The sequence below is a fragment of the Stegostoma tigrinum genome, chromosome 10, assembly GCF_030684315.1.
Source record: "Stegostoma tigrinum isolate sSteTig4 chromosome 10, sSteTig4.hap1, whole genome shotgun sequence".
NCBI lineage: Eukaryota > Metazoa > Chordata > Chondrichthyes > Orectolobiformes > Stegostomatidae > Stegostoma > Stegostoma tigrinum.
The window spans coordinates 49,341,999-49,366,930 of record NC_081363.1 but is presented as its reverse complement, the minus strand read 5'-3'; the positions used below and the strand labels follow the sequence as shown (position 1 = coordinate 49,366,930).

Sequence of the window (24,932 nt, the reverse complement as noted above, 5' to 3'; positions counted from 1 at the left end):
CATATTGAAAAGTCCTCCTGAGCAGCTCTGTCTCGAGGTACACATTTAGGCTTTTTTTATTAAGTGTGTTCTCGGATAGTTTTATGTAGTTGTATTCCCACCAAAGCTACTCGGTATTTTCTTAGTGATGTTGGATATGCACAGCATGGATCAAACAAAATAAAATTAAGGTGACAACATCATTGTATGGATTTGATTAGGAAAGGTTCGTATATGTAAGAATTCTATGAAGAGAGGAACAGCTTGACCAACGCCTGAGAAAAAGAGTGCAAGTAAGGTGCAAATAGTGAAACACATATATTGACAAAGTTCAGTCTGGGCATTGGGTATTTATTCAGAAAGCAGCATGATATGCAGTATACCGGAAATATCATGTAACAGAATAATATGGGGAATAAACATGAAGACACCAAAGACAAGATTCATGCATGAGATACTTTTATCTCAGGTCAACCACTGGAACTAGACATCTTCAAATGGGAAAGATTTGAGTGGAAGGTGACGGAAGGATAGACCAGTCAGGACAATTGATGGAAAACTAAGAAGTGTTGTGGGAGAAATTTGCTCTTTAACTCTTGCAAAAGGAGCTGTGTTTGGCCTAGTAATCCTTCTTCAGAACAGGCTGAAATATTAACTTTGCTTTCTCTGCACAGATGCTGCCAGAACTGCTGAGTTTCTCCAACTATTTCTGTTTTTGTTTCAGATTTCCAGCATTCACAGTTCTTTGTTTTTTTGGAATTGCGTAAAATGGTCTGGAAATGACAGAGTTCATCATTGAAATAATTTACATTGTTGACGTTTGGATTTGTTTACTGTATTGATGCAAGGTTTCACCTTGGGCTGAGCAATACTTTTCAGCCTTATCGAGAAGTTTTATTTTGACATGAACTTTGAGCGCACATAAACAGCTTGCAGGCATATTGAAGGCCTCATAGATTTATCTCATAATGAATATATAACCACAATTTTATGCATGTCTATTGCAACTCCAAGTTTTGTACTTCATTAATAATAGAGATTAAGGTTATAAATGGTAATACAGTAATAAAGCCAAAGATTAACATGCATCATCGTACAAAAGGAAATTAGTAGGTTTCTATTTAAATCATTTGCCTACAAAGTTAGTCAATTAATTCAAAATGCAAAAAGTATTGTTCTTCCAGAAAATTGGCAATCATATATGTTTCTTTCAGATCATTAAATTCATTCTGTTTCTGCTGAAGTTTGCAGCCAGCATGAATGATCTTTGATCTTTTGTTACATAATTTAAAAGTTACTTTAGTTGGAGCTTGAACATATAAACTTACCAAAATATATTTTTTAAGAGTAGTTTTATTTGTTGTGTCAATGGCTCACTCCATAAATTCACTTCCACTTGTCATTTTGTGCCAGTCTGGTTGGGGCAGTGGCCTGGGGTTTTATAATTGATACTACCCTTCTTGACTGGGTTAGGGAAGAAATCTATCAGCCTTTTCGTAACAGGGACTATCCAGTGACCCCTAGGGAAGACTACATCTGAAGTTCAAGGAATGATCATGTTAATTAAGTACTAAAGATCTGACTACATTAGAAGGTGGTTCTTTTCTTTTGCTATTGTGATGACGGCAGTGGTGATTTGAGGGGATGGAAGCAGGAGTAAAAGAAAGATTACCTTTTTAAACAAAAAGCTTAAATTTTATTTTGTCTTCAGATACTAATGTAGAACAGTCATTATAACAAGTGAAGGCAACAGCACACCCCCAAACTGATGTCTTTAAATATAATTGAATAGGTACAGTTGAGGAAAAAAAAGGTTATGTTCCAGAATTCATTTACTAATCTACTTACAACTTCTCAACATGACAAAGTATCTTTTAAAATGCAGGCTCTGATACAAAAAAGGCGTGAAAATACTAAAAACAGTAGCTTTAATGTGCACACTTCCTGGACATTTTAGCTTATAGAATGCCATGCTGCAAGGTACTTTTATGTACACAGATAAAAGTATTGTGACAGAAGACCGTCTGCAGGATTTTCACAATGTTTTATAACCGTGTTGTGAAGCTAAATGGATTTTAGCTTCCTCCCCATCAACAATATAGGTCTGGCACCAATCTTGGGATGAATGCAATTCATATATACTGCAAATACTAAGCATCTTTCAACTTTGTAAAATCGTATAGCAGAATAGTTATAAAAGGAATAGAATGAAATCCAAATGAGAATTTTTGAAAATGATTGAAGTTTCAGAAGAAGAAAGGACTCCCAGAGTTTTCTTATTGCCTAGAATAAGAAGGCCTTGTCAATCACGATTAAGCTTCTAGAATCGGAATCCCTTTGAAATGCAGCTGTTTCTTCTTTAATTGTGGCAACGGATACTGAAAAAGAGAGAAGACCAGCCTTAAAGATGAGTAAGGAATACAAAACAGCTCAGGATTAGCTTCAGAGTTCAAAGGTCACTAATTACACTAAGGAGTTCCCAGACACACTGAAAACACAAAACAGGTCACCTACCAAACTGGAAACAGACTCAGCCTTCAAAAAAAATCTTTCTGAAGTAGTAGATTTCCAGACATGACCAAAAGCAACTCAGTGGGATCAGCTGACCACAAAAGGTAAAAAGTATGGGCTCCTCTCCTGCCTTCTTTGTTTCCTTAGAGGCCTGACAGAGGATAAGCCAAACCTGCAGATGGCATCAGCCTTCTCATTTGTTCACTTTTTTTTCTGGAGGCGTGACTATTACGGAGGAAATATTTCAAAATAAATTAACACAGGACTCATCTGGCTTTCAAGCCTCCCTCTTTAATCCATCTCTTTACGAAAGACTGGAGTGTGTTAATAAAATACCTATATTACCAATGCTATTGATATAGTCTGCTGTTTCTAAGCCACACAAAAGACTAAATGCTGCAAGTTTAAATCAATATTCAATTTAATTTACATTACTACAGAATGTAATCATAATGAGATGCAGATTCAGGAAAAGGAATTCCCTTTCACATGCTGCTCAGAATGGAGACTATTTGTGAATAGTTAAAAAGAACTTTAAAATTGTTTTGCCAACACAGGGGCTGGTATTAGAACAACGAGGAATGAGATGTTTATTACTTGTATGTTATTTGCAACAACAAGAACTATTTGGTGAATGTGAGTAGCATGAGCTATTTAAAATGTGTTCATTTATATCTCATATATGGCTTTCTTTAAAACTTGGGAGGCTTTCATGAAGTCAGTACAAATGGTTGGAAGAAAAACATCACATAGTGCACTGTGCTTCTTCTTCATCACATTATGGTCAAATCATCTGATAACTGGCGGTGAGGCAACATTGCTTGGAGTGGCAGTAGTTGCCTGACTTGTGAATGTTCACTTATTTATGACAGTATGCAGCCATTGCAGTACAATGGCCAAGTAATATCTTTTAAGATGCCAACTCAATATCAAACTGAGCAATGATCACATAGCCATGGTGAAGGGTAAAATTCATGACTGATATATCACTAATGAGTAACAGCTTAAGTCTGCAAGCATGTCTTCCCCCGAATGCTCCTCTTCTTTCAATTGTTCTGGGAGAAAGATAGTAATAACGTATTTGTTAGAACCTAGCCCCCAACTTTTGGTTGGATATGTTTTTAATGTCACGATGTATCGACAATGGGAAAGTGTTTGATGACAGCTTATTTGGATTAAAAGGAGACGGAGAGCTGATGCATGGGAACACTATCACTTGCATGTTCCCTTCCAAGCCACTCACTATTCAGACTTAGAAATATTTCACTGTTCCTCCAGTGTCAAGACTGTAAATGCCTGCCTAAAGCATTGTGGTCTACCGACAATAAATTGATAGCAGTGGTTCAAGAAGGCTGCTCACCATTATCTTTTCCAGGACAACTTGAATTGGCAATGAATGCTGGCCCAGCCAGCAAAGCCCAAATTCCACACACTTAATAAAAAAAAGCTTCTGGTCTCATCTGTGTTATCAAATAATGAGTGAGTAAAAACTTGGAGGTTTGCCCCAAGGAAGAACAAACAGCAGGGGCAAGTATTCTTGACACCTTCTAGCAGAACTCTTGAAAGTAAGCTAAGGACTAACATTTGTAGAATTCAGAAATAAACTTGTGCTTGTAATTAGTGTACTGGGAGAAGTCATTTCAGAATAAAAAGACTGGAGAGGAAAAAAAAACACAGGTGACTGTTCAATATTACTTTTTTGATTAATTCTAATGCTGGTGCAGGGCAGTGTCAGATTGGTCAAACACTACACAAGTATTAATCTAGTGCATGGTATGTCAAGCTACAGTGTGAGTAATCTTCTGCTTCTTGGTGAAAAAGTTTGTTGCATACTACTTTTGAACAACACAGCACCCAAGTATCAAATTTTAACAGTACGTTCAAGGAATACCTTTATTGTTAGTGTTTGTGTATACTCAGTGAATGAGATATGAGCCATTTAGGATTGACCAGAAAATCTCAGAGTATCCACTGATTAGTTGAGAAATAGTTACCTGTAAAGCTCCAGGTTCATTCCCTGATCTGAGATAGCTAATCTTTGCTGAGATGGTATTGAGTGTGATGGGGTGAGAATAAAATTCAGAGTGTCTAGTCCTGGTTTACATTGGCTTATTGCCAACAGATTAGCCAATGTGATAATGAGACCAGAGCTCCCAAAACTGTCAATGATAGTTGCTTGAGCTAGTTGCTGAAGGGAACCTCTGGAACTGTATCCTGTATTTAATGTATTTGAGACAGCTTTGCAAGAAAGAACTATCCAAAATATTACAGTTCATCATATTTGCAATAAGTACCGTGGTTCACTCAGTCAAGTTTTTCATCATGTTTTATTGATTATAGTTACAATATTTATCATGGTACATCACATGGTCAAACTTCACTGTAATAACATGCTAAATTTTTGTTTCATTCCATTTAAAACAGATTACCTTTGAGAACACAACTGAATATTTAACAATTGTATTTTCTTTTTAAAAAGATTTTTCTTTTGAAACATTAAGTCCACATGTTCACTCCCAACTTCGTAACTATATTAATGGCCTACTGGCCACGGGGGCATGACCTTTGGAGTTCCAGATGTAGTACTCGGAAGAAAGTAATTCCCTGGCTGGAAAAACAAAAGAAAATACTCAAGTTGACAGCTAACTGTCTTAATTGAGTTTTGAGCTCAGGACTAATACACCTAAGATCACACACTGATTATAAATTTTTTTGATGAAAGTAATTGGTACTCCATAGAAATACAGCACAATAAAAAAGTTAGCAATTAATGAAGTTACAATGAATTGTTAGGTTAATTATGTGTCGGACGTATTCCACTTAGATATGAAGGTGCTCCCTCAGTGACTAACTCAAAAGACCCAACAATAGACGACTGAAAGTTAACTGTCTCACAGTCCTGGCCAGGAGCTGGTACTTGATACTAAAGATATGATTGAATGCTCAAACAACAATGATAATACAATCTTGATTGAAAACTCTTTCACCTCAGTTGCATCCATGCAAAAACTATACTGAACACCGTACACATACATGACCCACAATTTGCAGGTGACTGTAATGTCCGCTTGCAAATCTGCTGCAAATCAATCGCTTCAATTCTGCGTCAAAGGAAGTTGACCTGTTCCTGAATGTTACTGAAACAAAAGTCATATCAACATAGTATCAGAGATAATGGGAACTGCAGATGCTGGAGAATTCCAAGATAATAAAATGTGAGGCTGGATGAACACAGCAGGCCAAGCAGCATCCCAGGAGCACAAAAGCTGACGTTTCGGGTCTAGACCCTTCATCAGAGGTGATGCATTTTGGAAGGTCGAATTTGAAAGCTGAGTACAGGATTAAGGATAGGATTCTTGGCAGCGTGGAGGAACAGAGGGATCTTGGTGTGCAGATACATAGATCCCTTAAAATGGCCACCCAAGTGGACAGGGTTGTTAAGAAAGCATATGGTGTTTTGGCTTTCATTAACAGGGGGATTGAGTTTAAGAGTCGTGAGATCTTGTTGCAGTTCTATAAAACTTTGGTTAGACCGCACTTGGAATACTGCGTCCAGTTCTGGGCGCCCTATTATAGGAAAGATGTGGATGCTTTGGAGAGGGTTCAGAGGAGGTTTACCAGGATGCTGCCTGGACTGGAGGGCTTATCTTATGAAGAGAGGTTGACTGAGCTCGGTCTCTTTTCATTGGAGAAAAGGAGGAGGAGAGGGGACCTAATTGAGGTATACAAGATAATGAGAGGCATAGATAGAGTTGATAGCCAGAGACTATTTCCCAGGGCAGAAATGGCTAGCACGAGGGGTCATAGTTTTAAGCTGGTTGGTGGAAAGTATAGAGGGGATGTCAGAGGCAGGTTCTTTACGCAGAGAGTTGTGAGAGCATGGAATGCGTTGCCAGCAGCAGTTGTGGAAGCAAGGTCATTGGGGTCATTTAAGAGACTGCTGGACATGTATATGGTCACAGAAATTTGAGGGTGCATACATGAGGATCAATGGTCGGCACAACATTGTGGGCTGAAGGGCCTGTTCTGTGCTGTACTGTTCTATGTTCTATGTTCTATCTATGGAAGCTACTTTTCTCAAAAGGCCAACATTGATGAGGAGCTCCAATGCTGGATCAGCTACACCAGCTTAGCTTTTTACAAACTATGGCAGCGAATGTTGGTAAGAAAGATGTCCTCATGTTAACAGAATACAGAGTGTACAGATTAGTTTTCCTAATCACACATCTGTAGTCCAGTAAGACCGGAAACGTGTATAAGTGACACATAATGTGTGCCAGAGAACGTCTAACCAATAATATCTATGACACATATTCAGGTTCAATGAGAGAAATGTTAAACAAATGTTAGTGTCCTTCTTGAAGCCAGCTCTGTAAGTGTTCAGCCAAAACTCCTGCTTCCCCAATGTCAATGGACTGGACACTCTAATTAGAGCCATAGAGTCTCATAGCACAGAAACAGGCTTTCAGCCCAAATCATCTATGCAGACCAGGTTTCCTAAACCGAACCAGTCCCATTTGCCTACGCTTGGCCCATATCCCTCTACCCCTTTCCTATCCATGCCCCTGTCCTTTTAAATGTTGTAACTGTACACCTCTATCACTTCCCCTGGCAGCTTGTTCCATATACACCCTCTGTGCAAAAAAGTTGTCCCTCCAGTCCCTTTTAAATCTTTCCCCTCTCATCTTAAAATCAATGCTCTCTAGTCTTAGACTCCCCTACTCTGGGGAAAAGACCTTGGCTGTTCACCTCATCTCTGTCCCTCATGATTTTACAAATATATAAATTACAAGGTCATTCCTCAGCCTCCAATGCTCTCAGGTAAAAAAAAGTCCCAGCCTATCTAACCTCTCCTTATAACTCAAACCCTCCAGTCTTGGTAACAGATTGTGACATATTATAGTTTAAAATGTTGGTAAAGTACCCACAGAGCAATATGCAGTGGTGTTGACTTGAAAAGATGATGTTAAATTGCAGCTGTAATCAGAAATGGAAGGGGCTCTGCTGACTCGCTGGATGCTTGCTGTACTATGATTATGTTCCTTATTCAATGCCATATTTGATCATTTGCATTTTTTATGCCCCGATCTTATAACCTAAGGCCTACTAGCACCTATCCTCATCAAGTGGTCCCCATCTTGTACTCACATCACTCCATGCCGAAGTGTACCCACAGCATGCAATAAAAACTTATATGAATGGTTGAATAGCATCTCTCCAGCCAGGTTCTGTTTCCTCAGCACTCAAATAAGCAAAGAAAATATTTCAAAGACATTCTAAGGTACTTACTATGTTTTAATCAACCTGTTCAGAGATGTTATTGCACACTTCTGGAGCATGTGGAACTTGAACACAGACCTCCCAGTCCAGGGGTAAGGACCGTACCACTGTACCACAAAAGGGTCCCCACTTATGGTGCTTACTACTAAACGTCCAAAATTGAGACAACCTGTCCACTAAGTTGAATCACTTCTGAGTCACAGCAACTTCACAATGTTGCAGAGCTCTGGCTGAGAAGGAAAGAAAAGAAAGCCAAATCTGCTCTCTAGATCCCACTACTTTGTGGAACGCCCTGCCCCATGTGCCCAAAGATCTGTGGTTGAGAATAGGCTTGTTCAGATACAAAAACCTTGGCAGAAATTTGTAATCCTTTGTAAATTATTCCCAATTCAATAGACAGTCAAGAATGATGAGTATGATACAAGGGCAGTAACAAAGCCAATAAGTTTACAAAGTGGGACTGGAGTAGTAATGATCAGTATTGCTGCCTTCCATAACAACTAAATCACAATTAAATCTGGTAACTTTTCTGAGCTGAATTGGGCAATTGCAAGTCACATACCAGAACAACAACATGATGAGGCAAATCTTCACCTCACTGTACTACAGTGCACTGCTTTCAGCTACATATCAGGCAAGACTGACCTCTGCAGGAAAAAATCTGTTGTGGCTAGTATACAATTAAAATTATTCATAGTTCAAACAGTAGAATAAAAAGTAGATCCTTACATGTCACGATTTTGGGTTTTGCTGATGAATATACTTGTACAGAATGCTGGTCCACGTAACAACCTGTCAATGTATAATCTGGTATTCGAAAGTAAAGCTGGAGAGACAAAATAAAATCAAGAAAATGAACAATTAACTAATAGCTTCACAGCAAAATGACTTAGTTGCCATTAAAAACTTCTGAAAACTTTCCACTTGCTTTCTAACTATTGTCAACTGCCACAGTAAATTTTTTCTTGGGTTAACTGAAGTCTCAGCACCTTTGTAAGTTAGATATCAACAAATCAGCTGTTCAACAGATTCAGTGTACCAAACTAACTTCAGGGTAAGAGAGTTAGCTCTTGCATAAGTTACATGTCTTTTCATATTATTGTTGCAAAGTATGAAGCACTTAAGTTACTGCCACCTGCTAAAAAAAGCATGAATTAAATTTTAGTATCATATTCTAGAACAAATTTTTTAAACCATCATTAGATTTCCACTAATAAAACTATACTTTGTTTTCTCATCCTAAGCCAAAGTTAATTGTCACAACCAATGTGCCACACCAAATTTCCAAGGAGGAATGGAATAGTAGTTTTAACCAAGGCTTTTTCACAAAGCTGTATCTTGTGCTCTGCACTGAACAAATTTAAAAGATACACACAAAATTCATGTGAAGAACTATTATTATACAGAAATAAATCTGTATTTCCAGGGATAAAACAACGTGTTAGCTCATTACTCTGTTCAAAGAATCCTTTCTCTGTCAAAGTCTGCGTAGTTATGCTCTGCTTAATTACAGGTTTACTTTGAACTCAATATGACATTTAAAGTGCTTATTTTACAATTTGATCTTGTCAAATTATTTCCTTTTAAAGTCTTTTTGCAAGTTAAGCAATCACCGTAAATATTTGAAACAATCTTATAAAAATATTACTTCTTACTGTAAATTAACTCAGTTTGATTTCCTTTCACATCTTATGAGAGACCAATTTATGTTGTCCAACATTGTGCAAAACGAGGGAGGAAAACAACAATAAACTAAATTGGTCAAAACCAGAGATAACGGAACTATTGACCCCAAGTATTTATCTCTGTTACAGACATACCCCTATTCAAATGATCACCTCATAAATAATGTATGAAGCTACATCAGTCTACAAAATGTGGATAGTTACATTTTGTGTATTTTGGAAAATAGCAATAACTAGTCCGAACTTAAAACAATCAATATTTATAAGGAAATTAAACTACATTCACTGGTTAGCATTAAGACCATAAGATATAAGAACGGAATTAGGTCATTATCCTGCCTTCTCCCTATAACACTAGATCCACTTACTGATCAAGAACCTTTATGTGTCTTAAAGGCACTCAATGGCTTGGCCTTCACAGCCTTCTGCAGCAGTGAATTCCACAGATTCAGCACTCTCTGCCTGAAGAAATTCCTCCTCATCTCAGTTCTACAGTGTCGTCCCCTCATTCTGAGGCTGTGTCCTTGGGTCCTAGTCTTTCTTATTGGTGGAAATATCTTCTCCACATCCACTCTATCCTGGCCTCTCAGTGTTCTGTAAGTTTCAATCAGATCCTGTTTTATTCTTATAAACTCCATAAAGCCACAGACCCAGAGTCCTTAACCACTCTTCATTCCCGGGACCATTCTTGTAAATGTCTTCTGCACCTCCTCCAAGGCAAGCTCATCCTTTTGTAGGTATGGGGTCAAAAACTGCTCACAATGTTCCAAATGTGGTCCGGCCAGAGCCTTATATAGCCTTGGAAATATATCTGTTCTCTTATAATTTTAGTCCTCTCGAAATGAATGCTAACATTGCATTTGCCTTCCTAACTCCCAACGGAACCTGCATGCTAACCTTATGAGAATCCTGAACTAGGACTCCTAAATCCCTTTATGCCTCAGGTTATCAAGCCCTTCTCCATTTAGAAAACAGTTTACACATCTACTCATTCTACCAAAGTACATTACCTCACACTTTCACATTTGTATTCCATCTGCCGAATGTTTGTCCACTTCCTTAGCCTGTCAAAATCCTTCTGGAGCCTCCCTGCTCCCTCAACATCACCTGCCCGTCCACCTAACTTTGAGTCATCTGCAAACTTAGGAACACTACTCTCATTCCTTTGTCCAGATCGTCAATTTATAAAGGTAGTAGTTGTCGTCCCAACATTGACCACTACCCCCCATCGAGTCACTGCCATCCTGAAATTCTGATTATTGTTTTAAAATATAGTTTTGATAATCTAGCTACTAGCAGTATTTGGTTTACTTATGATTCAAAGTTTAAACTGAGCCTTATTTTCCATGTAAATTCAGGACTAACCTGAAGTTGGCTGCATGTCATTATTTAAAATCAAAGGGATGCATACACTTTTATATGGTAGATGTAGGAGTAGTTTTGAGTATTTACAGCACAGAATTAATTAAAATGGAGTTGCAGTCACCAGCTGCACTAACAGACTATAATAGGAAGTTGATTTGTCTAATAGTGTTCGCAATTTTTTTCCTACCATGGATCTTTCCATTTTCACTGTTTTAAAAATAGTTGTGGCAGTTATGAATTTATCAATGGAACATGCCGTTAATTAAGAAGGGCAATCTACAAACAGTTACCCATTTCAAGATTTTTTTCACAATATAAAATAGTTTAAATGTATACATTTTAAGATTTCATTTCTTCAAATGACAGGCTGAGATAATTACCTTTGAAAGTAAATCCTAATCTACTTACCTTAACATATGCAGTAAGGCCAGTGCAAAATGGATCTGTTAGCTGCACTGAATGGTTTGCTACACCAAATGCAGGGAATATTACAGTACCAGTTAAAGATACCTCCAAAGATTTAGGGAATTTCTGACCTAAAAATGGAATAAAGTAAACAGTATTTGAAACACACTCATAATAATGAATGCATTAAATATTTTCTAATATTTGATTTTGCAGAAAATATTCTGACTAATTCACCAAAGTAATTGGTTCCCAAAATTAACTTCCATTGCAACAGGATCTATTTGCCTTCAAAAGTACTAAGACAACAATACTTTAGAATTTTGTAGTAACTTTACAGCTCAACAAACAGCAAACCAGCTTCAACTTCCCAAAACCTGCAGTTCCATGCTGAATTTTAAACCCATTTAATCAATGTGAAATCTCTGGTTGGTAAATACATAGATTAACCTCTACATTTATTAGTAACCTTTATTAATCACACATTAGAAACACGAAAGAAACTAGTCAAATTATAAGTCTTTGCAATCAGATAAGACATTGTGAATGTTTTTGATGGAAACTGAAACAAATTGGTTTTATTAACATTGATTTAGTATTAACACATTCAATCACTTGGCAAGTGAATATTTTCCCACATTACAATATAATTATTATAACTGTTGAAGGAAGAAAATAAACATAGTTGGGATTAAAGATAATGAAATGTGAGGCTGGATGAACACAGCAGGCCCAGCAGCATCTCAGGAGCACAAAAGCTCCCAGCAGCATCTCAGGAGCACAGCTTTTGTGCTCCTGAGATGCTGCTGGGAGCTTTTGTGCTCCTGAGATGCTGCTGGGCCTGCTGTGTTCATCCAGCCTCACATTTCATTATCTTGGATTCTCCAGCATCTGCAGTTCCCATTATCACTTATCATAGTTGGGATTAATACATTTTCTGGTGTTTTGTGAAGACATTTACCACTTGTGCAATTTAACAGGAGGATCTAGACTTACAATTCTTTTCCTTGATTGGAAAAATAAAATATTGCCAAGATGGGTGGAATGGTGGCTCAGTGGTTAGAACTGCTGCCCCACAGCACCAGGGGACCCAGGTTTGTTCTCAACCTCGGGTGACTGTCTGTGTGTGGGGTTTGCCCATTGTCCCCTTGTCTGCGTGAATTTTCTCTGGGTGCTTTGGTTTCCTACCACAGTCCAAAGTTGTGCTGGCCAGGTGGATTGGACATGCTAAATTGCCCATAATGTCCAGGGATGTGTAGATTAGGTGGGTTACAGGGGGATGGGTCTGGGTGGAATGCTCCGAGGTTCGGCGTGGACTCGTTGGGCTGAAGGGCCTGTTTCCACACTGTAGGGATTCTATGATCTATGATCCTGCTTGGCTATCCAGAGCATACAACTCTATTTATGTTTGAATAATGTATCTATTTTTACTCTCACAAATAATCTCCCTCTCAGCAAGCACACATTTTGTGAATTACAAATGTGTAATTTAGCAGTGACATTGATGTTATTGCTCAGCAATGCCAAATAGTTTCACATTCTATAAAGTACAAGACCGTTAAAAGTCATTAGACGACAGCAAATGAAAAGTAAAGTATCCCTAACATTTTAGTGACTTTTCTCCACTGTTGCCTATTGGGCTAGATTTTCTGATAATTGGTGGTCTTATGTAGGGTGGCACATTTGCAAAACAGAAGGGCAAAGAAGGAAGCATTTCTGACAGGAGATTCTCATCAGACATCTCTCAGAAATGTGGAGCCCTAATTCCATCCTGACAGTCCTCCTCTTGGTGTGAGGGTTGAAGTCATGGGGGTAGAGGAGGGCACGGAATGAGCGCTGATGGGTTAGGAGAGGGCATTTTGTGGGCAATTTCCTCAGAGACTAGTACAATAGGATTCTGCAGGGTCCCCATGCCCACATTCTATCTATGGTCTAAGTAAGACTGTCTGGCCATTGAAAATCTGACCATTGAGTGAAAAATAAAATTAAATGCATCTTATTTTGGGGCACAAATGTATGTTGTGTATTACACAGTTAGAGAAATGACTTTTTCTTTATTACTAAAGTTGAAATTACAGTAATGATTTTCCTAAACTCTTACTTTACCAAAGCTATTTTGTTTCATGAATCAAATTTAAGTGAAATGGAACAGTAAATGAACTAACCAATGACCCAGACCAGCAAGCTTTTCTCCCGTGACACCTCCAGTTGCCCATGGCTCACCTTACACTCAGCGTGTATTATTGGACCCCTGTTATGAAAGAGAGAGATTTGCATAACGAGGCACATTTTGAAAGAATCCTAATTCATACCATCTTTTTTATTTCAAAGGATTTAAAATTTTATCTTTCTTCAGGAACAGAATGGTCATAAAATTGACATAAATAAGAACAGTCACCTTCAGAGAAATTTTGTTAGACTGAGCTCCTATTTGGTTTTCAATGCATGTTCGAGTGGAACTACATTTTCTGATCTTTTCACTTCTGCAACTATTCCATAGCAACTACCAGAATATTAGGTCATTTTTCATGTGAAAAAAATGTTCATAGACTTGATTTGGACATTAATGAAAATCATAATGTAATGTACATTGAAGATGAAAAATGCTTTCTTGACAGGTTGTTAAGAAAGATAATTGAATTTGAATGCAGGATCAATACCCATGACTAGAAGAAGCCGCTGTGGCCAAAAACATTACTATAGTTAACTGATACTTTGAAAAGAGGAAAGAAATTTGATTAATTGTTGCATACTTTCTAATAGTAATGAACTTTTAACAGTTGTGTTTGTAGTTTCCTAAGTATTTACTTTCCATAAGATAATGGTAAAATGTATTATTGGGCCATGGAATCAAGTTTTGAACAGTAAGAACAGAATGAAAGATTATTAGGATCATGCTTTGCAAAACTAAAAGCTAACATTCTTTGTGTAAAGGACAATAGATAAAATACTAACAGAACTAAAAAAAAAACCACACTTGAAAAGTGGCTACAAATAATTTCGTACTAATGGAATTACTATTCATTTAAAGTGCAAAAATAATTTTTAAAGCTATTTAACAGTTTGGGTGTGAGTCAATAGCGCTAATGTAAACATCATTTCCAAATATTATTCTTGTTTGCAGTGGTTCTAACTACACACTTATCAAAGTAAATCCCTTAAACAAACAGTTGAAAGAACAGTCTGTATAGCCTGACTTTTTACATATGGAAAGGAAAATGCACAAGTTAAAAGGCATTCATCTAGAAAATGAATTCAGATGACTACTCATTGTGCAACAGATGGAATTCTGTTCCTGTGAGAATTGTATTTCAGTTACATTTTCAGAATGTGACTAGACAGCAAGTAAGATCTCTTCACTTGCAATTGAATATGCGAATGCAATAATATTTAAGTGCAAACGACTCACTGGTAATTAATGTTTTTGCATCTGCGCCAGTCTTGCTTTTACAAAATACTACTTTGAGCTCCTAAATTCACATTTCACAAAATCCAATTCATTCAGCATTCCACCACCCACATATTTTCATATAAAGATCACTCAGTTTCCTATCTTTTTGGAAATCAGAACAATGGGTTACAAAGTAAATGATCAAACTTGTAGACACCACATTCTTCTGGACCGTACACCATACTGCATACAATTTGCCACTATCCATAAGTTTTTAGTTATTAGAACTAATTTTCATGAAGATACACTTAATGCAACGTAGGAATGGGAGTAGTCCATTTGCCTCTCAAGCCAATTTCACCATTGAATGAAATTATGGATAATCTGCAAGTAACTTCATATATTTGCCACTTGCCTAGATGAGTGTGGCATCAACAACACACAAAAAGCTCAACACCATCCAAGATAAATCTTGCTTGGCACCCACCCACTATGTTAATCATTTGCTCCCGCCACCACTAGTCCTGAGTGGCAGCAGTGTGCACTATGAATGAGAGGCACTGCAGCAACATGCCATAACTCCTCCAACAGCACCTTTTAAACTTGTTACCGTTACCACACAACAGGACAAAGGGCAACAGACACATGGGAACAACAACTCCTGCAAACTTCTTTGCCAATCACACACCATCCTCATTTGAAACTATATTACTGCTCCTTCACTCCTCTGCATCAAAGTCTGGAACTCCCTTCCTGGCAGCACTGTGGGAGCACCTATATCTAGTGGGGCTGCAATGGTTCAAGGCAGTAACTCACCTCCATCTTCTCAAGGACAATTAGTAATTAGCAACAGGTTAGAGATTGCCACATTCATAAAATAATTTTAAAAAGCTTGAATCTATGTTTGGATAATGAAAACATAATCAATAAATGTAGCATCAATTGCAGTTAACCTGAGTCAGCTCAAAACTTTTTTGCATCCTTTGTGTAGAATTGTTGCTTAATTTCATTTCTGAGAAGTTTGGTTTCCGTTTTTAGACAATGGTTCCTAGTTCTACAATCTTCAACCAGTGAAAGTTGTGCTTTCTCTATTTACCTAATCCTGCAATATCTTGAAAACATTAGCACACAAATTCTTCTGACACTGTCACCTGTATTACCTGTTGAAAAAAGGAATATGAGCTTCACAATATTCAAATCCATTTTTGACACTTTCATGTAGTTTCAGATTAACTGTAATCTTTAAGTATTGTTCCTCTTCTTTCATTTGATAGCAACCAAGAATTGGAGGGATGGGTACCTGCAAACAAACTGGTAGGTCAATAATATTTAACTATTCCCTAACCTCCTAAAAACTGAAATTAACTACATTGATTCAGATGACCACTTATTTGAGAAGGAATCTAATCCTTCTACTCAAATCAACTTGCAATATTTTTTGTGAAATTGAAAGATTCTCAAAACTTCAAACAAGTCAATGAATGCAGTAAAACTAAAAATAGGATGACAATAAAAAGTTTTCAGGTAAAGTTAGTACTCTCAATCATTTTGTTTTGTCTGTGTAACATATTGTGATAATCTCTCAAAAGAAGTTGTTATTTTGATCTTCCTATGGAAAGGACATTTAGTTTATTTCAGACTTTTGACTGCCCTTATTGGTGAAGGTGATGTCAGTGAAGGCTAACATAAAGTATATAACTGACAAATAATCATTATAAACATTAGATATGGGAGTTCTATAGTTATGAATGAATAGTTATATTTAAAAATATTGGTAAGGAAAATTACTTTATATTGACAAGAATATTTCACAAGCAATAAACATCCTAGAATTTCATATACCATAAAATGCACCATATTTGGCTCCAATTTACAGATTGCTTTCAAAGAGTCTTTTCTTCTAGCGGTAACATATTTTGTGCAGGGGCGTAAGGGTTCCAATTATAGATTATCCAAGAAATCATTTACAGATTGAGAAGGTATTTGTATTTCAATCAGAATCTAATTCCAACAATAATGAAAAATCAAACTTTAAGATTCGAAAAATGTCAGAACTATCTCGGACATAGTAGATGGATATAACTTAAACAACAAAATTAGAGCTTCCGCAAGTGTGAAGCAACTCCATTGTCCCATTTTAATGGCTAGTGCCTGCAAGGAAATGGGCGATAAATGGTCTTCAGCTGTATCAAGATGTGCCCACGATATATAACAGTTTCTGGGAACCATATACATACATTTTGATCCAAAGCTACAAACCTGCATACATTATTCTGTAACATGGATTTTTTAAGAAAATTCAGAATAATATACACCAAAAAAAAATCAAAGGCAAGTAACTAACGCCAAAATATAACTTACACTGAGGGCATCTGCGTATTTATAAAAGGCCAAGCAGCATCTTAGGAGCACAAAAGCTGCCGTTTCGGCTTTTCTGATGAAGGGTCTAGGCCCGAAACATCAGCTTTTGTGCTCCTAAGATGCCATGGTAATGCTCATGAGAAAATACTGAGCTATTTATAGGTCTTACTGTCTTTAATTTGGCTGCTGTGGTTGGCTACAGTGAAGGTGCTTTTGGGTCATCCCAAGTACACTGAATAAATTCATCTTTTATTCGCTTTTAACTTTTCCTTCAGAGAGAGAGAGAGAGAGAGAGAGAGAGAGAAAGAGAGGGGAGGAGAAAGAGATTATTATAAATATGCAGAGATAATGGGAACTGCAGATGCTGGAGAATCCGAGATAGCAAAGTGTGGAGCTGGATGAACACAGCAGGCCAAGCAGCCTCTCAGGAGTATAAAAGCTGATGTGTCGGCTTTTCTGATGAAGGGTCTAGGCCCGAAATGTCAGCTTTTGTGCTCCTAAGATGTTGCTTGGCCTGTGTTCATCCAGCTCCACATTTTGTTATCTTGGATTCTCCAGCATCTGCAGTTCCCATTATCTCTGCATATTTATAATAATCTCTTTCCCCCCTCCTCCCTCCCCCTCTCTCTCTCTCTCTCTCTCTCTCTCTCTGAAGGAAAAGTTAAAAGTGAATAAAAGGTGAATTTATTCAGTGTACTTGGGATGACCCAAAAGCACCTTCACTGTAGCCAACCACAGCAGCCAAATTAAAGACAGTAAGACCTAGAAATAGCTCAGTATTTTCTCAAGAGCATTACCATGGCATTCTAACTTTGAAGGGTGAACGCTAACATGGAGTCGAAGTTGATACATGACAACAACAGGAATCAAAGTTGAAACCGATAACTGAAGACAAACTAAATACAATTCAAATTCAATGAAAATGATTTAAGCCAAGTTTTTTATATTAAAAATACTGTAGCTGTACGAAGAAGACGTGATCAAAATTAGTACATTCTTTTTGTCTTAATTTCAATAAATACAAGATATTCTGACCTGGGAGGTGTAGTAGCAAAGTTTAAATACATCTAATGGCGGTGTGAAAGAAAATTTATACGGTCCATTAAACAGTGAATCATCCACATCATCAACACTGTTAAACGCGAGGATAGTAGAATCAACAGCACTGACACATGGATGCACAAGGATATCCTGTAGAGGAGAGCCATTGATTGGTAGATTCAGGCTTACTGTAACAGTGGGCATTATTCCTTCTAGATCACACTAAATTGGAACAAATACAGCAAGTTAGAAACAAAATTTTCAGAAAATCAGAATCAAACTTTTAGTTTGAAATAAAAGGAAGCAAGCATTACTGAATACACGCAACAAGAACTTCCAAAATCTAAGAAAGACACTGCACAGGTTAAAAAAAAACTAAGTTTAGTGCTTACAGCTTCTGAATTATTTTTCAAATGTAGCCATGATTATAAACATGGTAGTATGACGGTTTGGCTGACTTTGGCTGAGTGACAAGAAAGGATGACTTATCTTCTCACCACTGGATCTGCCTCAGCAGTTGGTTTAGACCAGTGAGCTTTAGGACCCAGAAATTGGCAGCATCTGGTAACCTGGACAGTGAGTTGAGGCATGCGATTCACCCAAAAATCCACCCTAGCTCTGCCTGTCAGCTTCCAATAAGCTGATTAACTGAGCAACTGGATGAAGTTTCTTGTTGGAGGAGGGAGTGGTGGTGTGTTAGCTCACCCTCACACTTTTGATTATTTACCCCTGCACCACAAGTGCACCCTTGATAATGTCCCAATTTTGAGCTAGGAGGTTGTGGTTAAAGTCCCATATGTACCAATATCTCTGAACAGGAGGATTTGAAAATATCTGCAAGATTTATTAGAAAATTGCACCCATAGAGTTCTCACTCTAAAGCTAGATTGCCACCATAGAAGAAAATTCTCTGATGTTACAGGCATGTGTATTGGACGCAAGTGATGGCATCAGACAAAATTATCCTGTTTCTGGGAGCCTTAGTTATGACAAAATCTCTACCAATAAGTAATGCAAATTTAATTAAAGAAACTAAGCATGTAGATGTAAATCAAAACATATCCTTTCAGTTACTTAATGGTAGCTAAAGAAAAACATTTTGAGATTCACAGTTTCAGCAAGTGATTTCTGCAAATAAGACAAATCATAAGGGGAAAACAAATCAATATCCACAAACTTCCATAGTAAAAATGCACAATGATTTTAAAATACAACACAGCATCCCTCGTTTTAGTTGGAAATATGTAAACGAAACTCACCTTACATGTTACAGTTCCATACTCCTGCCAGACATCAATGACATCATTCTTGTCATATTGCATAGATCTAATCTGTTCAGTCACACAGACATTAACCTGTGGTTTTCCTTTGTATATACCAGGCTTCCAAGCTGGTTGCTTTTGTAACTGTGCTGAAGATATTGGAGTCTGAGGTACAAGGCTGCCAGACAGGGTCTGCATCAATCCAAAGTCAGTGTCTGTTGGAGTCCCCAACGGACAAGCATGCATTAACATAGCAGAGATCTGTGTCAATTTGGTAGTCATTTCTGGTTCACTTCTTTGTGTCATGGTTAAAAAGGTCATTAACCCTGATAGCAGAGCAAATGCAGAAGAAATTCCACGTAGAGAAAATAATGGTGGGCGAGGAGTCAAAGACTGTTCCACTAAAGGTAGGCAAGCATAGAGGATAGCATTTTGTGTCATTACAAGGACAGGCCACAGAACACCATCTCCAACTGCAATTTCATAAGCAGACGTCCGATTTATTCTGCAACAGCTATCTCTGTGCTCCACAAAGTTCTTATCCAGTTCAGTCATACTGAGCTCAGTTAACAATGCATTTAGGAAGATCTTGTCTTCTGGTACCTCTGTATAGTTTTTCCCATTGAAATTTCGGGCTCTTTTTTCAACAGTTGGATATCGTCTAGAAAAAAGGCATGTTATTCCTTTTGTAAATTAATCAATCCATACTATGTGTTATAATCAGTTTATTTAAAGCAGTGTCTTATGTGCCAGATGAAATTATACAATATGCAAATAATAGATACAATTTACCAGTTTTAAAAATTTTTTAACAGGGACCTACGATGCAACTTTTTAATGCAGAGGTGAGTGTGTGTATGGAATGAGGTTCCAGAGGAAGTGGTGGAGGTGGGTACATGAACAGAGCAAGAGTTGAGAGGGATATGGTCAAACAGGACTAGATTAATTTAGGATGTCTGGTTGGCATGGACAAATTGGACTGAAGGGTCTGTTTCCGTGTTGTACAACTCTATGATTGCATTTATAAAATAATAAAAAGCTTGTAAATCAAATCTGATTTCTTTTTCTGTATTTATTTCCCACCCACACCCCCATCTGGAACACAGCAATTAATAGATTTAAAACAGCACACCATGGAAAATGTCCTCCATTAGCTTGAAGTGAACAGTATTGTGACTGTGTAAGTAGCAACCTTATTTAAATGTCATAAGATATTGTTCCGTGAACAGTGAACACTTACCTTGCCTTACATTTGAAAATGGCAACAATGTTAAAATTTACTTCATGAAGAACTGACAAAGGAATTTGCATTTATATATCACCTAATGGCTCCTACAAATGCAGCACAACAGACAATTTAAAAAAACAATGTACTCATGTTGTTAAGCCAACGTATCAAGCATTTTCCACATAGCAAGATTCCTAAAACAGCAATGAGACGAAGTTTAGTCAATCGCATTTTGGTTGTTAGTTGCTAAGAATTTTGGACAGGACATCTAGTTCTATTCTGAACAGTGTTGTTCAGTACTCCCTTGACATTGCCTAAGCTATCATTCAAAGTATACCAAAACAACAACTCCCCAGAACTGTACTCCGGAACCCGTCACCAATATGTACTTAGAAATTATAAATCTACAACATTCTGATAAAGAGGTGACAGATGTACCATCTAAGCCAACTGCCATGTGAAGTGTTTTGGGGTATCCTGAACTCAAGAAAGGTCCTGCAATAATGTAAATTATTTTCTTATTTGCCAACTGAATCATAGATGGTACAGCACAGGGACTATCTGGATGACTGAATCTCTTTCAGTTAGCACCATTCCCACACTCTGTTCCACATCTCTGAAATTCTTTCTCCTTCAAGTACTGATCCAGTTACTTTTGAACATCGAATCTGTATCCACTATCCTAACAACCACTCCATTCCAAATCCTAACCACTCATTCCATGAAAACAAAATTCTTCAAATTGTCTTTTTTTATTTTTAAACCAGTGCCCTTATTTCACTAAATCCTCAACCACTCAAAGGTTTTCTTTGCATTTACTCCAATTTAAATCCTGTATCAAGTCTCTTAAGCCTTATGTGCTCTCAAAGGGCCCCCTTGTGGTATAATGGAAGTGTCCTTAACCCTGGACCAGGAAGCCCAGGGTCAAGTCCTACCTGCTCCACAGCTGTCTAGCAACATCTTTGAACAGGTCGAATAGGAAAAATAGTTCAATTTAAAAAAAAGAGAATGTGTGCCCTCAGAAGAAATAACACAGTCTCTACACACTTTCCACATAACTGTGATCCCATATTCCTGAAACAATTTCTTCTGTACCATCTCCAAAGTTAGCACATCTTTCCTGAAGTCTGATGCCCACAATGGGGCTCAAGGCTCAAGCTTGGGTTTTGCTTGTTTATAGGTTTAGCATCCTAGCTTTTCTATTCTACACATCTATCTAAGCTCAGAGTCACATTTGCTTTCTGAACTTGTTCACCCATTCAAAGTTCAACACTTTGTTCACCATTCTGCCAACTTCAAAGATTTGTCTCTATAGACACAAAGGTCTGTTTCTTTTGAACTCTGTTTAGGATTCCATCAGGTACATATTTTTCCACACTACTCCAATCAAATTCTCAACAAATCAGACTTCTCTACTTTGAACATCATCTGTCACATGCACATCCATTCCCTGGTCAATAATCTCTTGAAATCTGTTACTTTTTTGCATCGGGTTAATAATAGTTTCAAGTTTGCTGAAGTGTCCTCTATTCCCAAGTCCAAGCCCAAGCCCATAATGTATATTAAAAACAGCAGCGATCCTAGTAGTAACCTTGAGGAAATTCTCTCTAGAATCGAAATAAAAACAGCAATTAACTACAACATTTTCTGACCTTCAGCTGACATGGAATTTATGATGCTACTTCCCCTTTTGTCGCATGGACTTCAAAATAATTAACAAATACCTTTTTAAAAACTATGTACTAAAGCTCAACTGTACTGTTCAGTATTATAAACAGCCTACATTTACATTTTAACCATTTTAAACAAATAGAACAGCACACAATGCTAAAGTTCTACTTCAAGTTACTGAAATACAAATTTATAAGGAATAGCTTCATTACAAAAAGTATATGCTGGGTCAAAGCTGATTCTAAAATATTTGTAATTTATTACTAATGATATAATCTCCAACTTCTTTACACTTTAAATAGTAAGTATGTTGAATTGCACAATAAGGACAAAACATTGTACTGTTATTACTAATTACAGTATATGTATACAATGGAAAAAAAAACTCCCATTAATCTGCAGTTCCCATTATCTCTGATCCCAACTGATCTGTCGTGTGAAATGTGACTTTTCAATACTTTCACCATTTGCGTAAATTGTAGACATTACTAAGAGGGTCATATCAAAGCAAAGGACACCTATATAAAAACCGAAAAAACTGCGGATGCTGTAAATCAGGAACAAAAACAGAAGTTGCGGGAGGAGCTCAGCAGATCCGGCACCATCTGTGAAGAAAAAAAATCAGAGTTAACGTTTCGGGTTCGGTGACGCTTCCTCAGAACGGTTAGGTCAGGAAGCTGCCACAGGCACTCAATACTCTAGTCGTTGCTTCAGATGAAAAATTAGTGGTCAAGAAAATTTAATTAAAATAAAACTATTTCCAGATTGAGATGCAAAATGCAACTTTCCCAGTTCCGCTTCCCCCGAGAAAATTAACATATACCCAATACTCGTTACTGTTTTATCGGTGCACGGCATATTTGCTTATTTGAGCAAGACAGTATGCTAAAGCAAGTTATGATATAATAATTGTAAAATAGTATTTGTGACATTTGCTGCTGAGGAGTGAGTATTCGACGAAAGGCCATATATTTCAGATCATTTGCAGTTTCAAATTGTTACCTTGACATTTTCACGGATGCTGCTCCCTTTTCGAGCCCCAGCAACCAAATCGCACGAACACTCATTTTTACCAAACCTAGACAGATTCCTGTTAAAGAAAAATAGAGTGTTCCGTGGTGATCCTGACAATTTTCCACCAGGTACCCGATCCCATTAAAACTCTAGCCCCGACAACAGGACCAAATAAACAGCGCCTGCGCGCTGATCGCCCGCGGGGTCAGAGGGCAGCGCCTAGTGCGCAGAAACTGCAGATTTAGGGCTTATCTGCGCAGCTTCCGGTGGTAGGAAGATGGCTGAGGTATCGTTTGTGTAGATGAAGGAGCGGCTGACAGCATAAGCCGAACGTCTCTGGATTTCCAATACAACTCAGCAGTATAGTCCTTTGGCCCTTTCTTGAGTTCTTGCTCATTATGTAGGCAGCTGGGCAGGCCTATAGCGAGCGGCTCCTCTTTTCGAACGGAATGGCTGCTACAGCGGAACTTTTCGAGGTGGGTTCCCGGCACTGGTTGCTGCGGTAGGGCCGTGCCTGCTGCCCCTTTGTCAAAGCTCGCTCCGTGTTTGGCTGAGCTCGGGCCTCTGTGTGCTCGGTTGTTCGGGAACATGGCTGACTGTCCAGAAGTGTTAGACACGAAGATGGGTTTAATTGGTTGCTGTCATTGCAAGAATGTAGTGTTCTAGTTGTTGCAGTGTGCAGTATTCAATGAGATGGCAAAGGACTGTGTCATTCATTATGTTATGGTGAATTCAACACAGTTTGTTGTCACTATTGAGTTGCAACAAATGTTATTTGATCCATCACACCTAAACGAGCTCAGTTAAGATTCCCTTACCTGCATCTATTCAATTTGTTTAAAATGTTATGCTTCTGTCCAGTGATTAATAGTTTGCCTATTATTAGAAGTAACAGTCAATGAAAGTGCATCTTTTTGACTTCTTTAGATGGTCTTGAAATTTGGCCCTGTTCACCACAATAATGAAAAATGTTATTGTACTTCAGTTTCCAATAATTTTGATCATTCTGTGTAGTCCTTTTTATTCTGATGAAAAGCTTAATTTTAAATCCTTTCCTTATAACTGTTAACATCTGACTTCCAGAACTGTAGGCAGTACTCTTAAGAGAATGAACAGTTTAGGCCTGTGCTCTCTGGATATTAAAAGGATGATAGGTGATCTTCACAAACAAAGTTGCTGGAATATGTGTCACTGGACCTGAAATGTTATCTCTGTTTTCTCCTCTACAGATGCTGCCAGACTTGCTGAGCTTTTCCAGCAACTTTCTTTTTGTCTCTGATTAACAGCATCTGCAGTCCTTTTTTTTATTTGATAGGTGATCTGGTTGAGGTGTATAAGATACTAAAGGGAATTGATAACAAAGTGGACAAACAAAGGTTGTTTCCTCATGTGAGGCAATCCAGAATGAGAGGCCACAGTGTAAGCATGAGGGATAGCAGAAACCAAGATGGGAAACTCCTTCTCTCAAAGGAATGAATGAATATGTGGAATTCATTACCCCAGAGTGCATTGGATGCAGGGACACAGTATGTTTTAAGAGGAAGATAAACAAATATTAATTAGTAAGTTGAAGGATTAGAGGGAGTCGGCAGGAAAGTGGAGTTGCGGCTGAGGTGAGATCAGTCAAGATTGTATTAAATGGTGAAGCTGGCCTGAGGGACTGAATTACCTCCTGCTGCGCCTATTCCTTATGTTCCTATGCCACATGGACTGCAGTGGTTGAAGAACATGGTTTGTCA

At 37.8% G+C, this 24,932-nt stretch overlaps 2 protein-coding genes across 5 annotated transcripts in view; one reads left to right on the top strand and one right to left on the bottom strand.

The window, feature by feature from the left end:
• Positions 1-1,755: 1,755 nt before the first annotated feature.
• ap5m1 (adaptor related protein complex 5 subunit mu 1) lies at positions 1,756-23,364 on the bottom strand. Of its 3 annotated transcripts, none has more exons than XM_048538497.2 (8): positions 23,182-23,364; positions 19,278-19,941; positions 18,013-18,168; positions 15,777-15,916; positions 13,391-13,476; positions 11,229-11,356; positions 8,500-8,596; positions 1,756-2,357 (listed from the first exon to the last, which is right to left on the bottom strand). In XM_048538497.2, the coding sequence occupies exons 1-8, from the start codon at positions 23,244-23,246 to the stop codon at positions 2,263-2,265; spliced, it is 1,431 nt and encodes a 476-aa protein (XP_048394454.1). In that variant the 5' UTR covers positions 23,247-23,364; the 3' UTR covers positions 1,756-2,262. The 3 variants fall into 3 exon arrangements, with proteins under 3 accessions (XP_048394454.1, XP_048394452.1, XP_048394453.1); XM_048538495.2 differs by having other exon boundaries at positions 1,758-2,357; positions 18,013-18,240; XM_048538496.1 differs by lacking the exon at positions 1,756-2,357 and adding an exon at positions 4,799-5,098 and having other exon boundaries at positions 18,013-18,240.
• A 94-nt stretch (positions 23,365-23,458) lies between these two features.
• The window catches only part of exoc5 (exocyst complex component 5), a 72,533-nt gene continuing 71,059 nt past the window's right edge, over positions 23,459-24,932 (top strand). For both annotated transcript variants that reach the window (XM_048538254.2, XM_048538255.2), the window contains exon 1: positions 23,459-23,669. In XM_048538254.2, the coding sequence (XP_048394211.2) occupies positions 23,643-23,669 (27 nt within the window). In that variant the 5' untranslated portion in view covers positions 23,459-23,642. The remainder of the gene's footprint in view (positions 23,670-24,932) is intronic.

Excerpts from the sequence above, each read along its gene's own strand:
- ap5m1 (XM_048538495.2), bottom strand. The coding sequence starts at position 23,246 with ATGAGTGTTCGTGCGATTTGGTTGCTGGGGCTCGAAAAGGGAGCAGCA. Across the intron at positions 15,917-18,012 it reads TTTGCTACTACACCTCCCAG|GTACCCATCCCTCCAATTCT; the intron begins GTCAGAATATCT and ends GTTTGTTTGCAG. Across the intron at positions 11,357-13,390 it reads CTTGCTGGTCTGGGTCATTG|GTCAGAAATTCCCTAAATCT; the intron begins GTTAGTTCATTT and ends TTCCATTTTTAG.